The following is a 21,012-nucleotide window of genomic DNA, read 5'->3' as shown; positions in this document are numbered from 1 at the left end:
GCATATTCATGCACTTAGGTTACTAGGCTCATTCTTTATAAAGTTATCTAGTTGATTTGACATGAGGCGCATTAGTTAGGTATATTAGTTAGCCTGGACTGAGTAGGATTGCAGTGGAGAAGAGCAGGTTTTGTTTCTCTTCGGATAAAGCACTGCTATACAGCTGTACGTAAATTTTGCTTCTTATTTCATTGTGACGAAATACCTCAAATGCTGGTATTGTGTGTATTCGCAGATAATATATTCTGTGTTCTACCTGATGCCTTGTTCGATATTTAGTAGCATGTTTTATATAACTGTCCAAAAGGAAAGTCATCCTGTCTGACATATAAGAACCATATGAACTATGTGAACATAGTGGCAAAACAGGGATGTGTATAACGTATCAAGATGGCAACTGGCTTTTGTCTTCGTTCTCAGTGAAATTACATATGGGTTTAATATGGCCTCTAATGTTATACACATACCTATCTCGGACAAGCTCTATTTTTTCAACCCCTACTCTTCAATGAGGCTATTTTTGGGACCTGGAGTTCATTCCTTTACAGCCCATCAATCGTGCCAGGAAACTCTCTCTGTAACTGACACACAACTGGTTTTCTTCTGCTTCAAAGAGCTGGTCCTTCAGAAAAACTGTGGAGAAGAGTAGACACATCCATGGAAGAGCTGTGTTCTAACATAGGATTGTCCAACTTAATCACCATATCAATTAGAGTATGAAGTCATTGAGATTTAACCTAGCCCTTGAGGTTCTATCCACAGTCCACATTGGTGTTCCCATTAATCAACAGCTGCACAACTTTTATTGTCAGGCTGAGGTACCATTGGCTGGGCTGGAGTTGAACAAAACATGTTCTGGCTGGAGGTGCTTAGGATGGTGTCCATTATCTGTAAAGATTATCTATAAAATTGGCTCATTGCAAATCTATTTGTGAAATGTTACACCAGATCATAACTATTTGTGCTTTTTTAATGACAGTGAACACCCCAAGCAATGCCTGTATCCGAGTGTGGTAACACTTTACAGTAACAGTACATGAATAATCCTGCACTGATACCTGAATTAATACTTACTTAAATATGAATTAATGATGAGTTAAGCCATGTACTAATCACAAACTTATGAAGAACTAACCCTAACTACTACATAAGTCTTATGAATTCATGCGTGAATAACGACCACCGTAAGTACATGTTAGTACGATGTTTGTTAGTTAATGTATTAATTAACACGTAGAGATAAACTAAATCAAACATGCTCTATATGAAAGAATATGAATTAAATGTGCATAATTTCAAATTGTTTATATATAACTTGCCATGTGCAGCTGTGTACACAAGCATCACTGGATGACGTTGAGATGAAATGATTGGTGTTTATTATTAGTGCTTCTTTCTACGTTCGATAAGGAGGATCAGTGTAAATTATTAACGTAATCCAGCGCCATCCAATGACGTTTGTGTACGTACATAACACCTACGTAGGTAAATCCAGTATGAATGATACTTCAGCACAACACATATGCAATCCATCATGAATGCCTGTGATATTCAACACCTCCCATGGAGCAAGCAGGCCACATCTGGCAGTACGATCTCTGTAGTTCATAGGTATGGCTCTCTGTCAGGGCTAGAGATTTGGAACATTTCTTCAGAATCAGCAATAAGAAGGGAGATAGAAATAGGACACGACTGTTTTACAACTTTTATGCGTGCACAACATGCAGTCACATGCAGAAATACAGTGGAGCCTCTACTTGCCCGGGGGACTAGCTAATGAATTTATGATTTGTCCTCCAATGCAGTCAAATACTGTACAAATGCTACTCAAGTCAAGTCCAAGTCTCATCATAATTGGGGTCTCAAATGTGCAGAGACTAGCTTAATGAATTGTAGTGAGAATGATGGGAATAAGGACACTGGAGGCAGGTGGGTGAGAGAGTGTGGTGGGTTTCATTTATGCAGTTTTTTTTGTTGTTGTTGTCTTTCTCTGAGATTTAGCACAGGTACTTTCCACACAAAAATAAATAAATAAATAAAATAAAACAAGAACTTAAAAAGGTACACTTGTTCCCAAATTGATTACCCACTAGTTTTCTGTTACTCCTTCTCCCATTCACAGCTGGCACTTAACCAAGTCCCCTTTGCCACAGTACTGTTTACCTATAATATCTACATGGAAGAGAAAGGTAGTATAAGTCATAGTATTATTATAAATACAAGTCAAGTCAAGGTTTAAGTTATAGATACATTTCTTGAATTGTTTTAAAATCCTAGTCTCAAATATTACTGGTTAGCAGATTCACTTTCTAGTAATGTAAATGTTGTTTGTTTATGGCTCCTGTTGTATATGAGCTATTATTAATTCTAATTTAATGGTCACTGGTTTGAATCAGTCTTGTTTTTCTTCCCGTTTTTATCTTGAGCTCCTGCTTCTGCTTTTGATCTCAAATATTGTCTTTGGTCTCTTATTTATGACTTGCCTGCAAGGAGGTCGCTTTCATGGTTTGGATTGACGCTCCCGTGGACTCCAATCTTTCCTCACCAGGGGTCAGTGATGGATTCCTCTTCCTACGTAATTAATTATTAAAGAGGAGTTGACTTAAATCCTGTGGATGAACAGAGATTGCACACATTAAACATTAAACATCGGGTTGAATTTGACTTCAGATTCTTTGTGTTGCAAAGATGTAAACAGAATGCTCAAGCATTATTTGACTTGTTAATGCATGCGACCATTTGGCAGACCTGTTTTGTCTGATGAGGCTCAAACAGATGTGAATGATCAGGGACTCTGCTCTAGGGCATACATCAGTATGACGTTGGCATTAATAGGGGCTGTGTTTGTGGCTTAATGTTCATTTGAGAATGTTAAAGTACAATGAGGTTTGAAAGACTGAGAAGAAATGCAGCAATCGATGCTGTAATTACTAACAGGATACACTCCAAAACAGTCCCCATCTGTCTGAAACTGCTCTGGTTTAATGACCAATTTGTCTGCAAAGCCCTTTCTCAGGGTACAATCCAGCTCATGCCCAACAGATGCAGAACTGTGGAGGAATAGCTAAAGTGCTTATCTATATAGGCTGTTTTGGTGTGAACAAATCGGTAGAAGATGTCCAATTTCTTAGTTTTTTTTTTTATTCTTAGATGCCCAATAGACAAGTAGGCTAGCAGTCACTGGGGTTTTTTTTTGTTTTTTTTTACTCAACAACAACCTTAGAAAGAATAAACTCTGCACAACACAAAATTCTTCTGTTGGTATGTGTATTTAACCAAAATGAACTTCGCAGTGGTGCAACACACTAATACTGTCCTTGTCCTGAATCCTGTCACCTTCTGCACTACACACATCAAAGTGCAATCAAAAACCGTTACTAATTGAATTAAATAGCTTGCTTGAATTTCTGAATCAGGACGTGTCAGATATGTGGAAAAACTGAGCACAATTAAGTGTCCTATTACTCTAGCGCAGTATTCAGTCTCATCATGGTTAAACGTGTTGAAAAAATAAATGCGTGATGTGAGGAGAAAACACCATAGCTCATAGCCAAAAAGTCTATAGCCAATGAATTGCTGACTTATTCTCAAGGTCACAAATACAATGTCTTACCTCAGACACTCTCTTAGAATACACTACACTACCCTGACTACACTCAGGCTAGCTGAGACGGAATCAATGGGTTGAGGCCACGTCGATATCAAGTCCAAATAAAAGCAAGACCAAGTCAAAATTAAAAACCTTCAAATCCCTTTCGAGGCCAAGTTTTTACTTCAACTAGTTGGCTTCATGCTTGTATTGCACTGAAGCATGAACAAGAAGGCATTACTCCTTGTCAAACTTTGTGTATGCAAAAAAAAAAAAAGACAACACGAAGATTATTTGTACAAACTCTCAGTCAAGTCCAAAACGATATTTAGTGAGACCAATTACCAACATCAAGACAAGTGTAAGTACAAATGGCAAGTAATCTGAGACATGGCAATTGAGTCAAAGTCAGTACAGAACCAGACTCCAGTCTTCCAGCTCTATCTCTACCTGCGAACTTGTATTCACATTCCGAAAATTACACATTTGTATCAGAATTAATGAACTTACCTAGCTAAGTATCTCATCATACATTATTAAATTAAGTCAGCTATTCGCTAGCTAACATTGTTTTAGCTAGTTAGGATTCCTGGCAACCAAAACATGTGACTGGGCAACACATTGGAGCTTTCACTTGCCCAGTGGGATAACTAATGGATTTATGATTTGTCCACTCCTGTGTTTACGTTGATCAAAAATACATCATTTGGGAAGGAAAGTGTTTATTTCACGTACAGTCACATTTACATAGGAGAAGGAATGCCGCATTAAGATTCTGCTAATGGTGTTTAATCTCTGAATACCTCGTTTGTTTTTCAGTACTGACACACACCATGTACTGAGGTGTTGTCTTTTCCATTTTCACAAGTGTGGTAAATGTCTGTGTTGTTTTTCATCTATGCTTTACTGAATCTCAGTGCACAGTGTGTGTGCACAGAGGAAGGCTGCTTGCAGACATGATGTGTCTTCGAGGAATGTTCTACTTGGCATCGCGCATGCTCTCCCAGACTGCTGCACAGGACCACTCAGTGAATGCTTGACTAATAAAAACAGGCAACAAAAGGCCCCGCAGTCCCTTTTGAGATGTTTTGCGTGCCCCTGGTATCACAGAGAAATGACCTTGAGCATGGGCTTTATGTTTTGAAACAAAGACTGACCCAGGACTTCCAACTCAGGTTGGAGCGAAGGGGTTTAAACACACATGCTTCAGCTAAACAACTTCAAGTGTCTGGTTTACGTTGTTTGTGTTGTCAGTTTTGCGTCTGTTTTGTCTCAGAGTAGAAGAAAGCGCATCAGTCCGTTTCTTCCGTAATAAGACCTTTAACATCTTTACTACTGTGCCACCTATCTTTCTCACACCTTTGCTTTTTCATTCATTTGCTTTCTTAACCTCTTTTTATATAACTGCTATATTGTTGTTTAAATGAGTGTAATCTCATTGGAATGAATTTGATGTATTCTAATGTAATCTAGGGTCACAGTCATGCAAAACAACTTGACGCAAATCAAATGCAAATTTCCTACTCATAAATACACTTACCATCCACTTCATTAGGAACATCTGTACACCTGTTCATTCATACCATTATCCAGTTAGCCAGTTACGCTGCAGCAGCACATTGCATAAAAGCGTGCAGATACAAGAGCTCCAGGTAATGTTCACATCAAACAAGAATGACTGGGAAAATGTGCTTTCACTGACTTACAGTAGACCATGGCATGGTTGTTGGTGTAAGACAGGCTGGTTTGAGTATTTCAGAAACAACAGTCTCTAGAGTTTGCACAGACTGGTGTGAAAAACAAAAAACATGCAGCGAGTGGCGACAGAAAAGACTTGTCGTTGTGAGAGGTCAGAGGAGAATGACCAGGCTGCTTCAAGCTGAGAGGAAGGCCACAGTAACTCAAATAACCACTCTTTACAACTGTGGTGAGCAGAAAAGCATCTCAGAATGCACAACATGGCAAACCTTAAGGTGGATGGGCTACAATAGCAGAAGATTGGGTTCCTCTCTTGTCAGCCAACAACAGGAATCTGAGGTTACAGTGGCCCAGGCGCACTAAACAGTTAAAGATTGGAAAAAGAAACAGGTGATGTAAATTCTAGAGACTATTGTATGTGAACCCCCCCACCACCACCAAAAAAAAAAAAAAAAATGAACAGGAATGCCAATGGAAAGGCTTTTAAGCTGTATAGGAGCAGTTATGTACAGTATATCAAGCTCCTTCCACAGGGTGCAAATCATGTTCATGTTCTGCTATTCTCACTTAGCCCATTTAATTTCCCCCTTCTTTTCATCCAACACACCAGTGACAGGCTTTAATTGATTTACCTGGTTCTGGGCCAGAGTAGTTTTCAATTTAGGCCTACCGGGTGTACGTTTGTTGCTGTTTTTTCCAATTTCCCTTGAGACGTGACGTGAAGTCAGAGAAAAGTAAGCTATAATTATATAGTGAATATTTTCATCCCAGTGCTCTACAGTGCCGGCTTTAAAACACATCATTCCCAACAGGTTGCTTTATTTTTAGTAGGTACTAATCAGTGTCTGTTTGTGTGTCCTGTGTAAAGTAATCCGTTCAAACGAAAAGCAAAACACACCTAAGCGTGAACGTAAGCGATGTGTAAACGTAAACAACGCCCGCTGTAATCAGAACTGGAATTTTCTGCTAGTCGAGTCCAAGCAGCATGACATGAGGCAGGAATTGCCTGGCCCACCATGGTGAGCAAACCCCACTCTCATCTGTCAGGCTTGGCAGGTGTGTTTTCTGCTCTTGCTGTTCTGTTTAGGCAGAGTTGCTTTCTCCATGCTGGATTAAATGCAGCGTTCCTGGCAGCACCTGGGAGGCCACAATGATTTATTTAACACCTTTACTACCATGCTGCCCTGCTTGAGCACAGCTAGCCTTGTGTTCGAGAGTCGCAAGTGTGTATAGTGTATGTCCACTCTCTCCATCTCATCTACACTCAAACACAAATTATTGTGTGTGGAAATGGAATGAGTAAAATGAGTCCCGCTGAGTATGATTTTAAAAAAATACGGCTCGACATTTAATAAGGGTTCTGATCCCTGTTTCTCTTTTTTATTAAAGCAATTTCCTGAAAGGCAGCACACAGACTCCACAACACAAATGAATTCTTAGAGGCCTACATGGAACAGACCCCACTGTTTAATATAGCAGCGTTTATAGGTTCTAATCTTTCATATGCACCTGAGCTTACTCTGAAAACAGATGTTGCCAGCATTTATTAAGCTGACATGACAACTTGTGATTTAAGCTACCTCAGGAAAGGATTCAGTCATCGTACAGCCATGTTTCCTGGATATCCGTGTTGTTGATGCCATGGTTTATATCTGCTCTCTCTCTCTCTCTCTCTCTCTCTCGCTCTCTCTCTCGCTCTCTCTCTCGCTCTCTCTCTCTCTCTCTGTGCAGAAGGCATCAATCTTCTGGATCAACTATGGCAGGTGGCCAACAGCAATAATGCCTCTGTAGTGTTGGAAAATCAGAGATGTCCAGTTCTGCATGTAGGACAGTACTCCACTCTCTCCCTACCCTTAGGCCAAGTGTTTGGCCACAGGTAAATACAGTTAGCCTGCTCTTACAGAACAACTGCTTCATTTCTCATTAATTCAGTTAACAGAATCCTGAAAATGCTTAGCTCCACAATGAAAGAAATGGTCGTTCTACTTTACAGTAACTTACAGGCAACTACTAATTGATTCCTAGGTATAGATTTTCTGCTTATTACTTTTAAATTACTTGTATTAGTAAAGCAGTTGTGTGAAAATGTATATAATGTTGTATGAACAAGCAAAGAGAGCCGTTTGAGACCGAATCAGGAGAGTGTGCAATGACGGTTTTGTTGTAGTACTAACCATGCTGTGAAAAATATTTAACTGTAATAAACTGTCCATCATACTATAATATTCCTGTAAAATTAGTCAGACCTCCAAAAGTAGCACTGATACGCTCGATATTAATATAATTAATATTGTTGAGAAGGGCTTTAACAGTATAGAACTAAATGCGTTTATTGCTTTATTGTTTTACATATATTGTGTTTCCAGATTTAACGATGAGTTCAGCCTGCTGCTCCAGCTACGCAGTTCTCAGCATGAAGACCGTAGCCTCTTTACGCTCATCTGCCCAGACGGTCACATCCTCCTTCAGATCCGCATCAGCGCCCAGTCCTTCACCTTTATTAGCACACAGCAGCGCCATTACGAGTCAGTCTGAACTTTTCACAAACACTTTCCAGCAGGGTGGACGCCTCAGAAATGGTGTCCAGAGAAGATAGACGAGTAGGGAGAGGTTGTAAGACTATTATGCCAGGTCTGTAAAGTGTAAAGGAAATGAAAACGATACAAGGTATCAAGAAAGAAAAGTCAACATTGCAAATGAATTAGCACTTAGTAAAAATGTGGTGTTCTTGGTTTAATCCTATTGCAAGTGCGAAATTTAAGGTGTACATGTGGATGTGGCAACTTCACAAAGAGCAGCATAATTGTAAGGATAGGGTTAGAATGAATACATTATTAAGAAATCCCAGTGTACCAGCAGATTTTGAATGTCAGACCCCACAGAGCTGGCACGTTGATCACCCGACCACGGAAATAGCAGATTGCTGAACATTACTCATTTACGTTTAAAATGAGGTATTCACATTGTGAAGTCATTTGATACGAGTGTATCTATCATGTAATCTATCATGGTAGTGCATTAATATCCTCAGTGTGTTTTCAAATGTGCTTACAGCATATTTTGTTTGCTATATAAACATCATTTGGTATTACATACCAAGAAAGCTATGTATTTAATATGTGGTCATAATAATTCTAGTTCATAGTTATGTCTGATTTATTTTAGGTTTCCTGTGGCTGTGTTGTCTGATGGGAATTGGCATCGGGTGGCAGTGAGTGTGTCGACAGGCCGGTTAGCACTTTATGTGGACTGCGCCATGGTGGAAAGTGTTGACTGGGCCTACAAGGAGGGTCTGGGAATCACCACTGATGGGCTTATCATAGTGGGAGGAATCATTGAGGGCTTTGAAATACCATTTGAGGTAAAAGTTCAGTTCTTTTAGGCTGATTAAGTTCAAGCTGTGATCAGACTGTAATTCTTTACAACAAACCAAATAATGGAAAAAGGTGTCTTTAACCCACTTGATAGTTGAGTGAAAGTCAGTCATGTACAGTAATTAATCCTACCTTTCTGTACCACATGACTCATGAAGACTTCCCCAGAGTTGTCCCTACAGACAACCCACTCCCCAACATGTTTACGAGGAATAAAAATTAAAAATACAAGTAGGTGTCCCGTCAGGGACATCAGAAACATCTGTAGTTGCACTTATAAAAACAACATGCTGCATTTTCCATCATGTAATCTCCCTGGAAAACCAAACAGAGCTCTACTTTTTACTGTTACAAGCTTACACGCATAGGTAAATACAACTTGTTCACATTATTAGGTGTAAAGTTCAATAGCTTTATATTGTGTTTTGCGGATTAGAACACGCAGCTTTGACAGGCCATTATATGAATAGTATAATATCCGTATTCCAGGATTCATTTCATCAATGTAATACATTGCTAGCTCAGTTGTTACAGCTCACAAAAGGCTTGAAATTGATGTTAGAGCATGTTAGAGAAGTGGACAACCCCAAATCATTTCGCATTGTGATCCACAGTCCCAGACTACTCTAACGGCAATTTCACATTTGTTTATTCAAGTGTGAAAGTTGTTTTTACTTAAAAACAGTGCTCTGGGGTTTGCTTTAAGTGATCTTCAGTGCAGACCATACTAAGTTGACGACTTATGTCCAAAAGTTACCTCAGTATATACAGTACACTATGTGGTCAAGAGGATGTGGACACGACTAGCACAGTCATTTGTGCCCATTCCAAAACCATGGGCATTAACACAGTGTCGGTACCCCCTTCTATAACAGAAGATATTCTATAACTTTTTGGGGAAGGACCACATATGGGTGTGATGATCAGATGTCCACATACTTTTGGCCATATTGTGTATGTGGGGAAAGTTATGTATATTCAGAGTTGTTTTACACACATACTTAGGTGTTTGTTTGTTTTTTTAAGATGACCCCATTCATATTATTACACCTGCATGTAGTTCAAGCCTCCAAAGTTGACAGGTAGATGCATCAAAGACAGGGTTTCAAATGTGCTTGGCCACCCTTTAAACTCAACCACTTGCCTTTAAGCCTGAGAAAAAGGAAATAAAAAACAAGGTTAGAAAATACAGAATGAACAAACAAGAATAAAGAAACACGAATAATTAAGTGTGTATTAAATACCAATTATTCAGAACAATGCAGCTGCAATATCTCGACTGAACCCAAAATTGTTGCGCATTTGGGCCAAGTGCTCGAGTGAGTGCATGGGACTAAATATTTTATGTTATTCTCATATTCAGGCTATACCTTGTGCTAAATAGTTGTGGGCTGAGTGACATGTACCTGGTGCTCATGTCTGGTATTGATTAGTATGCCAATAATTCACTTAAAGCAGCTGGCTAGGATAGATCTTTGAGTGGATTATTTTGGAACCTCCACCACCATTAGGGACTAAGTGTTGAATGCTACATTTGAGTGATGGATGAAATAATTTAATGATAGTTAGGAAAATAAAAAGATTTGGACAGCTGCAGAAAAGGTAAACATATGAAAAAAAGAGAGTTAATACTGCATGAAATCTAGGTAGGATGTCTGTTAAGATGATCTCATGCAATGCATTGCCTCAGAGGCCTAGTCACAAATTTACACATTGAACTCACCGGCAAAGCGGAGGCAAGTATATTGTGATATACAGTAAGAACTAATATTTGCATGGCCTCTCATTTGTGTGTGTGTGTGTGTGTTGAATATGTCTAGGGCGATCTGAAACAGGTGGCATTCCTGATGGGGGATCCTGATGCAGCCAGAGATCAGTGTGACGTGTATTTATCACGATGTGATGGAGCTGCTCAGAAACCCCAACACTTCCTACCCACTCAAGTTCCAGAAGTGAGGCAATCTCCATAAAGGAATAAAAACTTTTTTTTTTTGCCGCATCCTACAGGATCCCAGTCACGATTCACACCTGTACTCTTCACAGATGAAACTGTGAAACTTTCTGGCAAATTCACATCTGTATTCGCATTGCACCTTAAACATCTGTAGTACCTCCTAGCAACAGAAAGAAGTTACACAACCTGCTATATGATACAGCAATTAATTAGGAAATCAATCATCTGATTGGGACAGAGAGGATTGGGTCAGAGTGTAAGGCACTTAGAGGAAAAGCTGTTCTTGTCATCATCACAGCAGCTCACATTCAAGCCACCGGCAATACAGTTGGGCTCTTCTGCTTGTGGGTGTTTCCACTTTTCCGTCTGATCGCTTTTCTGTGTTTTGCTTATTTTAGGAGCTTTTGCTGTCCTCAAACAACTTGGAGGATTTACTGGAGAGTTCTGACCAAGAGGACAAGGACATGAGCCTCATGGCAATGAGTGTAAGGGATCATTTTCCTCCATCCTGTCAATGCACCATTGGTTTATGTACGTTATCCAAGCACATTTGGGAGAGCCAGGCTGAAAGAGGTCCTATGCTTTGCCCCGTTACAATCTCCACAAACACAGGACTGAGTCATAAGCTTAGGGTTTTTTTTTTGTTTTTATAAAAACAGAAAGGACATGTATAGATTGGCAAAATAGCTGATAATATATCTTGTGAATTAATCTTCTGTCTTAGCTTTGATCAGACAGGACATGACCTGTGCAATTTACGTTGCTACTCATTATTATGCAAATATGTGTTTATATGTTATTTCTCATGGAAATTTTCTTGTCTAGAAAGTACGACAAGGCCCAGGAATCATAAAGCAATTTAACACACATGTTGAACAAGAAAACATATACAAAGAAGTACAGTATAAACCACAATTGCTGAATGCCAGAGTATCACTGCCTCATGCACAAAGAACCATATTTAAAGTCATTAAGTGATCTTTCTGTTTCCATTAGTTTCAGTATTTTGACCTATATTGAACTAATTTGACAATTCCATATGTTTAATCTCTTGCAATTACATTATCATTTTCTCCTGCTTTCAGTGAAGTGGTTTTGAGACAGATCAAATGTATGTTAGTGCATCTGTACAGTACATATGTAGTCAGGGTTCTCTTTGATCCAACTATATGCTCTGTAGAGGTGGTTGTTCATGGATCGTTGTTCATGGTGGTCGTTCAATGCAACGTCTAATGCGGAGCCAAGTAAAATACATTTTAGACATGTGAGCAGTGTATGTATGTGTCTAAGCTCCTCACCCGTCATCTGGGTTTAATTAAGCAATGTCAAAGTTGCTGGCTTCAAGAGAGTAAAATAGTCCAAATTTCTTCTATTTTAAACTATTTTTTTTTTTTTTTAGACTCTTGTGGCATAACCCTTTGAATTTTGGTGTGGTGGCAGACTTTCATGAGCCCAGCACTTTCAGCCACTTGTTTCCTCTACACATGTTCCCAGTGGAACAGCCATGTTCCAGACTGCTATAATTAATCACTAACTGTTGGCATGCCTTGCACCATTTTATACAGGAGGGTTAAAGGTAAATACTTAATTAGTTTTTCTTTTTTGCACAGGCCAGACTGAGGCCCATTCTTGAGTGAGGCCAAGTTCTGGAGGCTCATTTAGAGCCCATACAAAAGATTGATAGAAATTCATGTAGTTAATACCTGTAGATGGGGTTGTGCTTGGTAATGCATGACATCTCACCCCTCTGATCACTGGGGACAAGGGTCAAGCATTGTGAAGTGACCACGTGCTTCGATCCCTTTCTTCATGCCCTAATTTACGGACACACATTCTTGAAGATCAGAGGGCAGCAAACTGGATGAGACACCAGTCTGCACTTGTTCACACCTGGACAATTTAGTAAAATACCACGTGGGAAAACGTGGAAATCTATACAGATGACCACGATAGCAGTAACAACATCTCAGGATCGAACCAACAGCACCCTGGAACTGTGAAGCACTAAAGCCACTTTCCACTGCACAGTACGGCTCGACTCGACTCGGCTCACGTTACTTTTCTGAGCTTGGTTTTCCACTGCAGTTCAGTGCCGCCTCAACATGGATGGCATCTTCCACTCGCCTTCACGCAGGAATAATGTTGCCCTGTACAAATACACGGTCAAGCCGTATTCCAAACGCCTTTCCTGTTCACTGAACATGGACCCTATTAAGGACGCAAAATAACAGCATGCTAGATCCTACGTAGCGCTCGATATGACTAAGTTAGATTCAGCCGCGACAGGAGTGACTTCGACAAACGCCTGTTTGGAAATCGGTAACAAGCGAGATGCAAAAATCTAAGACAGAAACCTTTATTGTAATTTTATCTGTAATGAGATAAATATTACATAATTTTCAATTAATAGAACATTACTAGATTACATTAAAGTATGTATTAAATGACACATTTATTCAGGTACGATACAGAACCACTCGTTAAGGAGAATTCCTACTCCCTCAGTGCGTGGCTCACATTTAGTATCGGCTCGGCTCGCTTGGAACCTCGACCGAGGTGGTACTAAAAAAAGTACCAGGTACCAGGTACTATCCGCAGTGGAAAGAGTCGAGTCGAGCCGTACCATGCAGTGGAAAAGCGCCATAACACTACCCACTGCATCACAGTGCCACCCAAAAGATTTTTTATTGCATTTATACATTGCATATGGCACAGAAGGTAGTATTGGTGTCAGCCATATTAGCATACCTGTATATATTTTTTCAGTGATGGAAAGAAAAGTTAAAGTTATTATTATTAGTATGAGAATACCAGCCTTGATATTTCTTGCTAATGTCTACATAAAATCTGTCTACAAGACATGTCTGTAAGACATTAGTTGTAGCTTCAGGACTCATAAATAAAGACAGTGAAATCCCTTAATGATTACTGACGCTCAGTAAAACCACAGCTTCAGTTTGCACCACTCTGTATGCTCATCTTCTGGCAATCAATGCTCTTGGCCTCAAAGCTCGAAAACTTATAATTAACCTTTCTGAAGCAGTGATTTACTACAGGTGACTCAAAGTGGCTGTATAAATCACATCAAGTCAATGGAAAGTGTCTGGAACATGCATGTAGAGATTTGTCAGTGGACTTTCTTGGCTCTCTCTTTCTTTCTTTATCTTTTTTTTCTCTCTCTCTTTATCCTCGTTTGACACTGCACACTTAAGAGATTATCAATTCCATTTTTTTTTTAATTATATAAAAAGGCTTGGGAAGATCTGAAAGCAATTATCTCTCTTGCAATTGTAAATTGGAGTTATTTGGATCTCATTCTCTATTCATTATCCCAAATTGGGTTTGCGTACAGTATATCTCATTTACTCTGGAGAGACTTTCAGTAGAAGTACTGTTGTGGTTTCTGTGGTAATCCTTCCTGTTATAGCCAAGGGCCTAGATGATTTTCTAACCTTTGTTTTACTGTGCTGTAGATCTCATGAATCTGTAATTCTGGAGTCCTTGAAGTCTTATAAATCACCTATTTAAATGTTCCTATTGTTGTCTACCTAATAAATCTCCTCTCTGAGTGTCAGAGCTTTTCCCCAGTGGGACCTGGAAAGTTTCTTTCAAACAGAGCCATAAACTTTATAACAAAAGAGTACATTTATTGAAGAACTAGAATCTGTCCACTTGGTGGTCTAGTGATGTGCTGAAATTATCCAACCCAGTTTTGTTGGCATTAATAGCAATTTTTTAAATTATTATTATTTTTTTTACCTTAGTAGCCAGTCAGCTTTTTCACTTGTAGCCCTGATTTACTAAGGTAAGTTAAGAGTAGTAATTTGCTTTCGGATAGTGAGTTACAATAATTGTGTGAATGACATCACAATAAATATGTAAATGAGATTTTCCAAAGCTTTCAGCGTTGGACATAGAAATGTTCACCAAACTATCCATCCATCCATTTTCTGTACCGCTTATCCTACACATGGTTGCAAATTTAATACATGCCTTTCGGTCTTACTATTTTGCATGTGCAATCTCCCTTCCTGAAGTGATATCTCATTTCAGGTGCAAAACTAACTGATTTGCATAAAGACCACTCTGTATTCTACACCTTAGGTAGAAAGGAGCCAATATTTTTATTCATTAAGGCAAAAACAGAATTACAACTAACATGCTGTGGCATTTTGAGCCAGTTCTCTGTCATGCCTGTTAGTAAATCAGCTTTTAATTTAAGTTTGCACCCGCTTTTACTTTTCCACACCTTTAGTACATTAGATCCTATGAACGCCAGAGTATGTGCTGTGTTCAGTCCTTGATTGGATATTGATTGCAACAAAACCAAACTTTAAGTAAGAGTTATTTGAGGAATCCCAGTTTTCCTGCATCCTCCTGCACAATTTCTCACTGTGACCCCATCTCACCCCTCTTAGCGTCACTTGGGCCAAAGGTCAAGAGTGATAAACTTACCATGTGCTTCGATGTTTTCCTCCCTGACCTTGATCTAGTGACCAAGCCTCCACTAGCAGGCGATAGGAGCTTGCTGTTGAAGTAGTAACTTTGGTCCACCTGTCTGTCTCAGGGCTCCGTGCACACACACACACGCACACACACACTCATTCACACCTAGTGTGGCCAATCCATCTACATGCATGTTTTTGGGAGGTGGGAGGAAACGAGAGAAAAGACAGAACATGCACAGGAATTCCACATACACAGTAACCCGACTATGGGATACTGTATACTATAAACATCAAACAGTACTAAGTGTGTTGAATGATGTTCAGTGTGAACATACTGTGAATAAGAGTCATAAGATAAGCACAGGACAGTCTTTATGATCAGGTACAAATCTACAGTATCCAGGTGAGTTTAAAGCAAAGGTGAGACATGGACGTGGATTTTTTTAGTGGAAGATCTTTGTGTGTGTGTGTGTGTGTGTGTGTGTGTGTGCCTGACTGTGGGGGGTGGATGAATTATATATCAGTGGGTGTGAGAATGTGCTGTTTGTGAGTGAAACCGATCTCACCTCCTCAGTGTGTGTTCTGTTGTGGATCGTGATGTGACTGCGCCGTGTGAGCTCCACTGGTTTGTGGTGTATTTGTAGTCATGAGGATTTGGCTGTGCCTAATAGGATGGATTCTACTGGACCTACAGGTTCAGGGACTTGCAAGACGCCAGGGTCAGAGGAATAGCTTGCTGAAGGTATGTTTCTTTATGATTACGTAGATATTTATGCAAATGAGGATTTGCACTGTGGATGTATACTTATATTAAACCAGGCAGTAACTCTTGTAAGACAAAAGGTATCACAGACCCTATTTAAAATTTTTCAGATTAAATCAGGGACAAATATAACCTCGCTGTATCGCCCTTCAATGCTCTTTTTTGCAAAAAGAGGTAGAATCATTGCTTTTAGTTTATGAGGAAACCTACAACTCCATTATAATCTAAATTACAAAAGAATGTGTGACTTTTATAGCTTTTGTCACATGAACAACTCCAGATTGTATGTTTTGTTGCTATGATCATCATGAGTCTATGACGTTTCTTCCACTGTAATTAAACTTGCACTGTTTAAGGTTTTGTTTTTGTTTTTTGTTTGTTTTTTGCTTTTCTATTTTTACAAAATACAATTTCAGCACATTCCCTCTGTATTTTGCATCAATTAGCTTGCAAGACACCGCCAGTTAAATGTCGCCCCTTAAACACACCACTGTCTGCAAGGTGGAATAATGGAACTTGACACTTTTCGTGTCAGAACAGCCCATTTTCTGTGTGTACCTGTGTAGCAACTGTGTGTTTGAGACTTGCTGTGTGATACAAAGCTCATACAAAGCTCCTCTGAGTCTCTGCTTAAAGTTTACCACAGGACCGCCTTTGACCTGCCCCGAACATGCATTTTATCCCTGATACATGCTCAGTAATGGCTTCTTGGCATGTCTCACTGTGTGAGTAGAGTCTTTGTTTAGCCTGCAGGCCTTAAGAGTATAACATTATAATGACATCAAGCTAACCCACTGAGATTTGGCATATTCAAGGACAAAACAAATGCAGTTATCGATATTCAAATCAATCATTGTTGAGTATGATTAAGAGATCAGAAGTTTTATATTTGGGTATTTCTTCCATCACATACAAATGTTCCAACTGAGTTTGCCTAGTTTTAAGTGTTAAATTTGTCAGACTTGAACATTATTAATGGTTATATTATTTCTACTGTATAGCAGGTGTTTCAGTAATTGGGAAAGTGTTTGCCCCCTGGTGGATGATTAAGGAATTACTTGCACTGGCAGGTATAGAAATTGGTCAGCTATGGGTGAGTGGTCTGCTATTAGGCTTCCCTGGCAAACCATCAGAGGGATTTCAGGTCCACTGTACCCATTGAGATAAGCTGGCCAACAGCCCAATGCAGGCCTCTGGAGATCAAGTGATAGCTTATCAGGCTACATTCAGGGCCAAGCTCCTGAAGGAGCTATTGTTATTGGTAGCAGAGGAATACAGTGATGTTCTGCTCAAGCTTAGTTTGATGAATCATGCTGAAATAACAGTAACAGTAACAGTACCTGCTCTAATCATTTTTGCCTTTCAGTCCAGCAGAATAAACACCTTGATTATTCATACGCTAATGAATCAGTTCACTGGCATTGAGCTGCGTTCTCTCAGCATGGCAAAATGTTATATTAGTGACCAGATCCTAAGCACATTCACTCAGCCGGAAAATTAAATCCAGACATGGAAATATAGCCACAAGACACAAATCAGTCCTCTTTCATCTGTTCACAGACTAGTGCGTGTGTTTAAAAGGAGAGTCTGTTGTTTTTTATTTCCTGTGCTTTATTTCAAAACAAGGGAGTGCAACATCTGCCTCACAGGTTCTCAGCTCCTGCTAAGCTACACATCTAGAGTCAGGATACCCTAGAAACCCTAGCGGCACCCCTGCCTCCAGGCCAAGGGCTTCACATGCAATTGGTTTGTGTGTGTGTGTGTGTGTGTGTGTGTGTGTGTGTGTGTGTAGATCTTTAAGAGGGTTTACATGAGTAAAGGGAAACTTGCAGGATGTATTAGAGGACAGTAATCCATCTTTGTCTTTATTGATGTTTCTAGCAATCCATTCCATGGTTATCATGGTTACTATAAATATAATATAGTCCTATATTATATAAATATTATATAGACTATATAAATATAGTCCACCAGTTTGACATGGGCAAATTCCTTCTGTGTGCAAATAATTCATCCAAAGTTCTAGATGGCACCAATCATTCAAGTCGCTGATATCATGCAGTCACTGATGGGCCAAAATACATCAAATACTGTTATGGTACAAGATACATAATACCACAATAAATAATTAACAGATGAATATATTAATTTATATATTATACATTTTTTCCTGTAATTTCTTTCTACATGTATTACTTTTAAGAGAGAGAGACAAGAGAGACTGGGAACAGCTGTTTATAGCGGTTATAGCGTAAGTTATAACAAGAACTAACTTGTTTCGTGGAAGTTCCACAACATTAAACGTAAACGTAACTACAGGGGATAAAATGTATGATGTGTCCTTCACTAATAATTATACAAATATTAAATCATTTAAAAAGGATTAAAAGAACACAACGCTTCTAGACATGCTGTCATTGGAAAATAATCAACTCTGTGGGTGTTAGCAGTAACGCCACTTCACACTGGGAACATCACACTACCTCATTGTTCATTATATTCCTATTCCTAATTTCCTATAACAGTGCGCTGCAAACTGTTTTCATTCCTTACATATTCTGTAGTTAGAAAATACAGAAATACATTTTACAATGTATGAACTTGCCAGTAATATTAATCAATATGTTGCAACTGTGTGTGTGTGTGTAGGGTGTGAGAAGTCATGGCCTCACCCGTGGAGATGGCACACTCCCTACAGGCTCAAAGCGACCCGGCTCCATTAGCCGCGGAGACGTCTTTGAGGTGGATGAGTACACTGACCTGATCGATCCCAACACCCTGTCTAAAAATGGTGGCTTACCCCATAAGATCCACCCACCCTTTGCTAAAGGCAGCAAGGAGGCCAAGCCAGACTCTACATCTAAACTTCTAGATGAGAACATCACCACTGAGAAAAGCAGTCCTGACAAAGTGTTTCCTAAAAAGCCTGTGGATAACACCATTATTGATCTGGATGTTCCTCCCATTTTGAAAAAACCTCCTGCTGGAGAAAACTCAAGCCACGAGGACCCCGACTCCAACCTGCTGAAGGAAGGAGAGGAGAGAGGGACATCAACCCATGTTCCACCTAGCTCGTCCACTGACAGAACAAATGAAACTCGCAAGATTGTCCCAAATGTGGTTCTCACAAGTAGGACGGGGGGCCTGGTGCGAGGCTCAGATGGGAAGATGTATCACTTTCATCGAGGGCCTCCAGGGCCGATGGGGCCACCTGGGGAACCTGTGAGTACTACTTATTTCATCTTCTGTTCTATGGTAGCTAACAGAATTGATGCCAAACTTCTGTATCAATCACAATTCACAACACTGGTAAAAATTGTCTAGGGTCCCCACTTCAGCTCGGGTTACTGTCTATGTGGAGTTTTGCATGTTCTTACCGTATTCACCTGGGTTTCCTCCTGGGTCTACAGTTTCCTCCCAGTGTCCAAAAATATCCAGGTAGCTGGATTGGCTATATTAAAATTGCCCCTGGGTGTGAAAGAGTGCGTGTGTGTGTGTGAGTGTGTGTCACTCATTGATCACTCTAATTAGTCAAGTGTAGCAAACAATATATTTTTTTTATAATGGCAATGACTGCATTTATATTATGGGATATCTTGACACAGATCTGATTTGTCACAGCTGTTGAACATAAAACCTGACACATATCCCATATATGACGTAGCCTGTTACACACCGCAGGTTATACTGTAGGCTACAGTAAACGTCAGAGGATTTAAAACCTCATCTGAACGTGGCCCATAGTGAACGTGAAATAGTACAATCTGAGATGCACCCAGCAGTATCGTACCTGTGTTAAAGGTCAGCGAAAAGAATCGTGACATAATGGCAACCAGTGAGTCTTTTTTTTTTTTACTCACTTAACTTCTTTACTCTTCAAGTGCACCTGCCTTTAATAAAGCACGAATTTAAAGTCTGATAATAGAAATAAACAGGAACTTTTGGGTATTTGGTGGAAAACTTGTTTCAACCTGTTTATTTTGTTTGTAGATCTAATTACAGTTGAACTGTACTGAAACATAAGAAGGTCCAGGTGTTCATAAACCTTACTGGCAGTGTCACTGTCAGATGAAGCATGCAATTGAAATCTATTATGTATGTAATTTCCATGTATTAAACATGTACAACAGGGACTGCTGGCAACTTAGCTAACTTGCCTTTGCTTGTACAGAGCGATAGCTTGTGGATTTATTGATCTGGCACTCAGCCATTTCTAAATTGTTCGTAATCTTTCATTGATTTATACGTTTAAACTCATGCACATGTACTCAGCCCAAAAACAAGGTAATTACCCTCAGGTATGTGAGCAGGGGCAGGCAGTGTGTCTGGATTCCGTCTGACGAGTTGTACCTATGTACATCGATAACGAGATTTAACTTGTTCAGACCCCAATAGCTTGGTATTTCTTCCTTGACTTCAAATTCCATTTTTTAATCCTTCGTTGCAAATAAAAACAAATGCGGTATTCCTCGCAAGCCGTTGAGCCACAAAAAAAAAACGCAGAGTGACGTCAACTTAACATATTCTATAGTCTGGGAATAATAAAGCTGGTCTGCGATTGAGGATGAATGGAAATCATTATACCCTTAAAGCCCTTAGCTAACAAAACCAATTTTACCTCACAAATCACATGAGCATATCATCTGCATTTGTTTTAGGGAATAAGTCAGCCAAATAAACAACGTGTGTGTAGTGTAAGACAGAAGGGTCGCAGACGTTTTCCATTTTTTTGTTTTTTTGTTTTTTTGGTGCTTTATTTGTTCAGTTGATTTAAATTTACTTTCAACATGACAGCAGACTGACGTACGCTGAAATGGCATGCGTCAGTGTATTTTCCAGTTTAAATTATGAAGGTGGTTAGATGTAAATGCTGTTTTTCTCCTCAAGAAAGTATCCACTGACAGCTGGTTGTGATATTAGAGGGAGGGCTAAAATAACAATATATCTCAAGTCTGTAATACCCTACTGGGAGAGTAATCCGTCCAGAATAATCCATTTGTTAAGATATTCAATTCTGTTCTTATCTGTCGCACCAAGCATGGCCGAGGAATTGTCTCGAGCTTCTGTTCTTCTTTACCCTTTCACATTTTCAACGCTCAGCAAATATCAGCGCTCGTCAGCATATCTTTTTTCGGAACTGTACAGTCCTGTTTAACTAGAAATAGGACAGATGAGACCCCGAGTCA

General features: G+C 39.5%; 1 protein-coding gene across 1 annotated transcript; it reads left to right on the top strand.

The window, feature by feature from the left end:
• The first annotated feature begins 6,972 nt into the window (after positions 1–6,972).
• On the top strand, positions 6,973–19,152 carry LOC128622838 (uncharacterized). Its single transcript, XM_053649601.1, has 6 exons — positions 6,973–7,163; positions 7,654–7,812; positions 8,453–8,648; positions 10,482–10,613; positions 11,014–11,100; positions 18,476–19,152. Exons 3-6 carry the CDS (start codon positions 8,544–8,546, stop codon positions 19,148–19,150), a joined length of 999 nt encoding a protein of 332 aa, XP_053505576.1. The 5' UTR covers positions 6,973–7,163; positions 7,654–7,812; positions 8,453–8,543; the 3' UTR covers positions 19,151–19,152.
• The last annotated feature ends 1,860 nt before the right edge of the window (positions 19,153–21,012 follow it).

This window comes from Ictalurus furcatus, chromosome 18 (genome assembly GCF_023375685.1).
Source record: "Ictalurus furcatus strain D&B chromosome 18, Billie_1.0, whole genome shotgun sequence".
NCBI lineage: Eukaryota > Metazoa > Chordata > Actinopteri > Siluriformes > Ictaluridae > Ictalurus > Ictalurus furcatus.
This window is presented reverse-complemented; position numbering and strand designations above follow the sequence as displayed.